The following is an 8542-nucleotide window of genomic DNA, read 5'->3' as shown; positions in this document are numbered from 1 at the left end:
ATTTGATCTCTATCTTTGTAAGTCATTCTCAAATTAGTCCCTGACTTTATTAATATTTCAAAATAGTTGTCGTCTTTGTCAAAACTTTCTCAATTAGATCTCTGTCTCTATGTTTTTGTCACATGATGAGACACTTGACTGAGAAACTTTTGACAAAGACATAAATTACTTTGAAATATTGTCAAAAGTTTCTTAATTAAATCACTTTTGACTGAGAAACTAATTTAAGAATTACTTACAAAGAGAGAGACTAATATGATGATTTACTCGTTTGAAATATAAATAAATGAACTGGAGTAGTAAAAATGCTTTACAATAATTTTTTAGTATAAAAATCAAATCCAAAGGTTGTTACTCATCTGGCAGCTGGAATGAACCCAGGCACAGTATTCTCCGAAGGTACAAAATGTAAGTTTACAGTGTGCTTTTTTGTTAAACTTTAATATTTGATTTGATTTGATGAATTTTGTCGTGTTTTACTTTTGGTTTAATTTAGAGAGGGAAATTCAAAAGTCAACTGCACCTCATCATTTGGTCTTGGTTCTTACAGGCAACACCTCATTTCCCACTTTGTATACTTTTCACTGTTGTTTGTTTTTTCTCATCCTCATAATTTCATTCATTCATTCTCTCTATATAATCACATTCCCTATCATTTATTTCTTCATCAGACCGTGTGGAAAATTATATTAAACATAAACATGAAAGTGCATCAATTCACACGTGGATTTTGGGAGCATGAACCTTCCCTCACACTTGGTTGCAAGCGTTTACGTCCTCTTGCACCTAAAATTTCTTCTAATAACACCGATAATGTTACTTCTAACACCCCTTCTCTTTCTTTTGATCTCAAGAGCTTCATTAGACCCGAAAGTGCTCCTAGAATTAGTCTTTCTTCCTCTGATGATAACAAGAAAGATCCACCTTCACCGCAAAGCCAGGTTCATATACTAAGCTCTACTTAGTTTCATTTCCATTTTTTTAATTAAGTCTGTCCATCCATGCAGTAGGGTGGTATAATTAACTCACGTGTGCGTATAATGCAATAAAAAATTAAGTATAATCAAGAACAACATAAATAATTCACATTAACTTCATGTAACATATAGGGTAATAACATATTTTTTACTATAATACTAATAAAGTATTTTGGTCCGGGAAAAATTGTTGAACCGAATTTCAGATGTATCTATATTTAGTGTATGATAATTCTTCAAACATAAACTTCCTCTTTTTCCATATGAGACTCGAGAGTTACTTGAAAAAAATATTAAACGACAAATATTTGTCGTTTAAAAGCTTTTGACTTGGCAATTGTATGCTAATTATTTATCATGATCTATTATTTGTGTATGTATAGGTTGAAACGCATATTCCAGGAGGGACAAGGTGGAATCCAACACAAGAACAAATAGGAATATTGGAGATGTTATACAGAGGTGGAATGAGAACTCCAAATGCACAACAAATAGAACAAATCACAGTTCAACTTAGCAAGTACGGTAAAATTGAAGGGAAAAATGTGTTCTATTGGTTCCAAAACCACAAAGCACGCGAGAGACAAAAGCAGAAACGTAACAGTCTTGGCCTTCCTCATAGTCCTCGAACTCCCACCACCACACTTGTGTCTGTGTCCCCCACCTTTAGTACTATTACAACTTTGGACACCCCAAAAAGGGTATGTTCATATTCAAATAATATTCAACTTAAGCTATATATTGTGGTTCCGAAATGTCGTGGCAGAGACCTTAAAATCTTTTATATTGTCGACGCAACTATAGTCTTGGACCGTAATTTTTTTTTTTTTATTAAAAGGAAAGTAGGACCGTAATTTAAAACCATGAACAATAGTATACTAATTAAAATACTATAATCTTGTTACTAGGTTAAATTTGTATATTTAATCGAATATGTTACATTTTTTTGGACAGGTGCAAGTAATGGAAAGAGATCAAGAAGATAGTCCATTGAAGAAGAGTAGGAGTTGGCCATTTGAGTACTTGGAAGAGAAAAATTGGTCAATGTGCAAAGTAGAGGAACATAAAACTCTAGAGCTTTTCCCATTACACCCAGAAGGCAGATGAAGGAGTTTGATCTATAACAATTTTTAGCTTTTTCTTTCCAAAATGTGCTTTAATTTGCTTTAGTACGTAATTTCTTCTTTCATTTACATTGGGAAAGAAGAAAGACAAAGATGTTGTCACTACTGTATCTTTGTACTCTTTCACGTAATGTTATTCCATGACTTTGGAGCCAAATTAACCAAACTTATTTGTCACCTTTTTTTTCATTTGTTGATTTCAGCGTAGTAGGTGTGACTTTGGAAAATATAAATCCTTTTTTAGACGACATAAGCTTGTGAATCGAAAGCTTTTAGGTTAAAAGGTGAAGCTATACAGACACTGAAGTCCACGCACCTACTTCTACTAATCTTATCTTAATTAAGCATGTTATATACTATACTCTCATATTTTAGGTTTAAATTTGAATAAAGCATGTAATTGTCCTCGATCTAGCCGAAATCTTACATAATAATCACACCGGATACTCCACTTACACTATAGATCAGACTTTCATAAAGTAAGGCCAAATTCAGTTATGAAAGGGTACACGAGTTCATTTAGTATTTGTTTTCATCTTTTACATGCAAATAATTTAGGCCTATATTTCAGATTCACAGTGCTTGGTAGGGCCAATGATTAACCCACCATGAGAATTGGGAGGGAAAGAAAGATTAACAATTTGAAAAACTCATAATTAAAAGTCTATAGTCGCCAAAAGGCACACTATGAATTGGTTGTATTTTAAAATTATATAATACTCCATCCGTTTCAAAATGAGAAGACACACTATGAATTGGTTGTATTTTAAAATTATATAATACTCCATCCGTTTCAAAATGAGTGTCGCTTTAGCCAAAAAAATTTGTTTCAAAATGAATGTCACTTTCAATTTCCAATGCAATAATAACTTTTTATTTTCAATTGTACCCTTCAATTAATACTATGTTACACTACTTTCAAAGTATTATTCTTTCTTTAATAAAAAACAAATCAATAGTTGATTAGGATAATTTGGTAAAATTGGTATGACATTTGACTATTTTATCTCATTCCTTAATCTGTGTGCAATTGGTTAAAATGACACTCATTTTGAAATGGATGGAGTAACAAATACTCCCTCCATCCCGAAATATCTGACCCATTTACTAAAAAAAGTGTCCCAAAATAACTGACTCATTTCAATTTTCAATACAACTTTCATCATTCCCAATACAATATAACTCTAATTAATACTACTTTCATCATTCCCAATACAATATATTCCATTTTCCCCTTTATTTATACATTTTTCTTAATCTGTGTGAAAAATCAAATTGGACCAGATATTCTGGGACAGAGGGAGTATGTGTGTGCAAAACATACTAGCAGGTAGTAGCAACTGTAAGAAAAGACATCATGTAAGTACAATTTATATGGTAAAAGAGTGAATTTTGGTTCGAATATGTTATTTCCTACTTTTAGAAGTTAGTATTTGAGTTTCGTCTTTAGACTTTTTAGAACAAAAGTAAATAAAGTAAAAAATAAACATATTTTTAGAGCTAACTTTAAAATTGGTGATTCTGTGTTTTCATTAAATAACAATTCTATAATTTTTATTTTTCAACCAATGTATTTAGTTCCCTAAAAAAATAAACAATGTATTTAGTACTATACTTTTTAATGAAAAAAATAAATAAATAAATTAGGGGAAGCACACCCCATGTAAGGTTAGAGAAAACCACAAACTTCATTGAGAATTTACAATAGAATTTATGCATATAATCTACCATTTACAAAATCTTGGATTTAAAAATTTAGATTCAGGGCACTCATTTTTTTTACGATAAGGAAAAAAAACTATGAAACCAAATGAGAAATAAAATCGCCCCTTACATCATCCGATATGACAAAACTAAAAGCATGAAAAACAAAATAAAGGACAAATACATTAAGGCTGTGTTTGGTAACACAAATAAGCTAGCTTATAGCTTGTTGGATTAGCTTATAAGCTCGTTGGATGAAAACGTGACGTGTTTGGTAACAAGCTTTTCTCGTTAGCTTATAACGTTTTTTGAGAAGCTAATTCAAGTAGCTTTTGAGCTTATAGCTTTTAGCTTTTTATATTTTCTTTCAATTTTAACCTTTTATTAATTTAGTTTAATTTAATTTTAATTAAAAAAACTACCCATATTCTTACTCAACTGCCCACGTTTAACTTCATGTTAGCATCATGGTATGGCTTTTCAAATTTTCTTGTTCACTTTCTTTTTTACCTGCTCTTAATTCAATAATAAACAATTTTATATAAAATTTATAATAAACAGTGAAGCAAGTTTAGTTAAGTAAAATTTATAAAAAGAAAGTCTTGTTAAATAAAAAATATCAATTGAAATCATAAATACATTTATTATTTGGGGGATGAAAATATTTTGAAATAAATTTAAACATTTAAAAAGAAATGCATTAAGTAATAAAAATTGTATATATGATTTATAAAAAAATAAAAAAATAAAACAAACATGCACTTTTCTGTCATTTTATATTTATCAGCCACTTCAACAGCTAATTTTACCAAACACTTTATATTTTAACAAGCTAACTTTTCAGCTAGAAGCTATCAGTTATAAGTTAGCTTTCCAGCTATCAGCTATCAGCTAACTTATAACTTCTTTTTACCAAACACACCCTAAAAGGAAGAGGAATGTCCCCTAGTTGGTTAATAACAATGGCTCTGTTTGATAAAAATAGCGAATAGCTGATAAACTAGCTTATAGCTAATAGCTGATACTTATAGCTGATAACTTATAGGTCATGACTGATGATTGATAGCTGATAAGTTAGTTGAAGTATTTGGTAAAACTAGCGGTTCAACTAGCTGATAAATGTAAAATGACATAAAAGGGTATTCTTAATTTATAATTAAATTTATATCAATTTATATTCAAGTATTTAGAATTTTGTAAATTAAATTAATTTTTTTAAGTTATTTAAATCTATTAATCTAATATACCTTTTATAATATAAATTAAATTTTACATAATATAAATTAAATTTTACATTTGTTTTCATTTAAGTGTTTTTACTTTATAAAACAGTTAAATGCATTATTTTTTTTGAAGGAAGTTAAATGCATTATTAGCAAGGTAAAATTATAGGTATATTTAGTTCAAAACCAAGGTGGTATATTTTCATTAAATAACGGAGCAAATATTAAGCTTATATTCTATATATATATATATATATATATATATATATATATATATATATATATATATATAAGTAAGTAGACGAAGTCCCTTCAAAAAAAAAAAAGTAGACGAAGTGAAACTTAAAAAAAAAAAAAAAAAAAAAGACCAACTGAAATTCCTTAAATAAAAAAATAAAAACACATTTGTTTTTTAAGGCAACCAGGCATGTTTATTATACTAATGTGTTATTTTAAATTATAAGAGTAGTAATAAATCCTAAAGGGTAAAACTGGATTTTAGATAAAGTAATAAGGGTAGTATTGGAAGAAAAGATGATAAGCTATAAGCTATAAGCTCAAACGCTACTTGAAATAGCGTCTGAAAAATAGCTTATAAGCTCGTGAAATAAGCTATAAGTTTGTGGTGAAAAAACATTACCAAACAGAGCTTTTTTTGTCAGACGAGCTTATAAGCTATTCGCTATTCGCTATAAGCTCATTTTTTGGTCTTACAACAGACCCAATATATATCATATGATATTTTTAGAGTCTTTTTGAAGTCATTTTACAATCTTCTAGGAAAGTATTTTGACTTTTTTTGGTTCAGTATTGTAAAAAAGTAAAAAGAATTTGGAATGTCATTGAAGATTTGAATTTCAAGCGCCTTTAAGCCATCTAAATTCATCCTAACAAGACAACTATATGATCATGCTATGTTTTTTACAAGATGAACCGAGTGATATCTTGGGGCATAGTCATCATAACGGATGTTACACTGAAGAAAAATGGGGAAAAGTATGAAGAAATAAGATGTTATTAGTTGTTGGAAGGCTGCACAACACGCAAAATGGTGAAAAATCAGAGGATAAGATCTATGTGGCATGAACATCATTCAGGGTGTAAAATTTTTCCATATGCATCACGCAAGGCAGCTCCTGATTTGGAGGATTTTGTTTTTCTTTTAATGTGGCATCCAACACAAACCTAGGGGTGAAAAAATATAAGGAAGAGAGCAGAGGAAAAGATTTTCAGCTGATGAAGACTTAGGATATCACTTGGAAACAAGATTAATTCAAACGCCTCAATCATCATATATTAATGTGTAATTCTCGAATCCGGTTGTCGTGTATCTTTTGATTATGAGTAGCTATATTTCTTTGAACAGGTCAAGTAGATGAACTTCTTCGTAGTTATTTGAACCATGTAATCCATAGAACACTTCTTTATGCAATTGAATTCCCAATATTATTGAGTTATTACTCATTTTTAATACTATTTATGTGTTTACGAATATATAGATGGATCCATGTGTTGAATGAATATTAATCCTAGCTTTCGATACTCGATTCATGGTAGTTGTTCGGACGGTAATAGTTTTATGAATGTTTTATTATCGCATTCATGATGTTTGGTTTAACCTTCTGAAAAATCTTTGATGATAACAAACTCACATAAGAATACTATCAACTTTGTTTCCATCTTTTTTAATTGTTGAAGAACAATAGTATTAAGGTGAGAAAAACATAAAAAGGGGGGTTGAATTGTGTTGTCTTTTTCAACAACTTTTTCTAAGTGTTTGTTTGAAGCAAAACATGGTTTGTTGAGAGTCTGAAACATAGTTGAATGCAGAGAGAGAGAGAGAGAGAGAGAGAGAGAGAGAGAGAGAGAGAGAGAGAGAGAGAGAGAGAGAGAGAGAGAGAGAGAGAGAGAGAGAGAGAGAGAGAGAGAGAGAGAGAGCAATTATACTGGTTTCTCTCATAGTTTAATGCAACCGCATTTGTTAGATATATGATTTATCATTAAGATCTCCAATGTGCTTAATGGATTCGGTGTATAAGTGTATTCAGTTTAAAAAAAAATATAAACAGTATGAAGATTTATTTTAAACTGAAAATTAATTATTTTGGTAACTGTGACTACTCATAAGAAAAAAATTAAGGTTAAGACTAAATTCTTCAACAAATGGCATTACAACATAATCCTTCAAAATAAATGACACTAAACATACTTGCATAATGAAGCACAATAGTTCTAGCTTGATAAATTCAGTAGTAGATTAACAGTTTGAAGCGCAATAATTTTAAGTTGATAAAATAAAAACAACAAATTCTCAAGAACTCGCTAAATGGCAAGGGACTGAAGTACATTTATCACTTCATATTTTTTGGAGGAAATTAAGCATGGAGGAGTATGAAGTGCTCGAGAAAGAAAATTGGACTTGTTATAAAAGTGGGATACATTTTTGACAACGCTTATGATAAGGATCAGAACAAAAGGAATTAAAAACAATAAAGGAACAGAAATATATATATTATTTATATAGATAATTTGGGATATAATACAACACAGGTTTTCAAGAGTCTGTCTCTCCACAATCCAGATTCTTCCCAATTCCACGCACTTTTTCTATTCTGGCTTACTTCTATTTATATTACAATTCACACCCGCTCATAATAGATACAATTAATCATAATAGTTGTGACTGTTCCTATTGGTAACCGTTGGCAGAACTGGTGTTGTTTGGCTTTAAGGGTTGCGTCCTTTCTCCACCAGTTGTACCTTCTTGGGTTGCCCCTCTTGGCCCCATTGGATGCGTCTCTACACTAAGGGTCATGCCTCTTTGATTTGCATCTCTTAACTCTGCACCCCTTGGGTGGGTCGTGACTGTTGGGTGACTTGCACCCCTTGGGTGTTGAGTGCTCTGTTGCTGGTGGTTCACTCGCTGCCTGCGAGTGCAAACCTTGGTGATGGGTGGCTTATGTAACACCCACAGCTGACGAGACAGCTGATGAGGACAGGGGAGTGGTCGCCGGTGCACAAGGCACGACAATGAGTGGCTCCCGATAGTTTCAAGAGGAACCGAATCACATCGGAATGAGAGGGATCCTGAGGCCGTGTAGGTATGGGACTACATGGTTGAAGGAAGGCTTATAAGAATTGTTTGGTACTACCTATATCAACAAGATGCATCTTCTTTTCGGTAGCTCATTCCATAAGAACTCCACAGTTAAGCATGCTTGATTTGGAGCAATTTTGGAATGGGTGACCTACCGGGAAGTTTCCCGGTAAACGTGCGAGTGAGGACAAAACACGCTGAAAAGACTTGTGTTGGTCTGTGGGGTCAGTCGGCAATCCTAAAAGCAGTCTGGGATGTTACAACTTACGCTTATCAGCTTAACTCATGAGAGATTTTTTTTTTTTGAAAGAACTCATGAGAGATTTTTGATCACGGGGTAATGGGGTATTAAAGACGTGTGAAAACTTGTATTTCTTTATACAAATTCAACGTGTTCACTACTTGATAAAGTTAAAG

The 8542-nt window shown here is 31.5% G+C and overlaps 1 protein-coding gene across 1 annotated transcript; it reads left to right on the top strand.

Annotated features, from left to right (window-relative positions):
• Nucleotides 1-666: 666 nt before the first annotated feature.
• WOX4 (WUSCHEL related homeobox 4) lies at nt 667-2267 on the top strand. Its single transcript, XM_085757823.1, has 3 exons — nt 667-941; nt 1361-1678; nt 1932-2267. Exons 1-3 carry the CDS (start codon nt 702-704, stop codon nt 2082-2084), a joined length of 711 nt encoding a protein of 236 aa, XP_085613949.1. The 5' UTR covers nt 667-701; the 3' UTR covers nt 2085-2267.
• Nucleotides 2268-8542: the final 6275 nt, after the last annotated feature.

This window comes from Medicago sativa, chromosome 1 (genome assembly GCF_051527215.1).
Source record: "Medicago sativa cultivar Bolivia chromosome 1, Bolivia_mono, whole genome shotgun sequence".
Taxonomy (NCBI): domain Eukaryota; kingdom Viridiplantae; phylum Streptophyta; class Magnoliopsida; order Fabales; family Fabaceae; genus Medicago; species Medicago sativa.
This window is presented reverse-complemented; position numbering and strand designations above follow the sequence as displayed.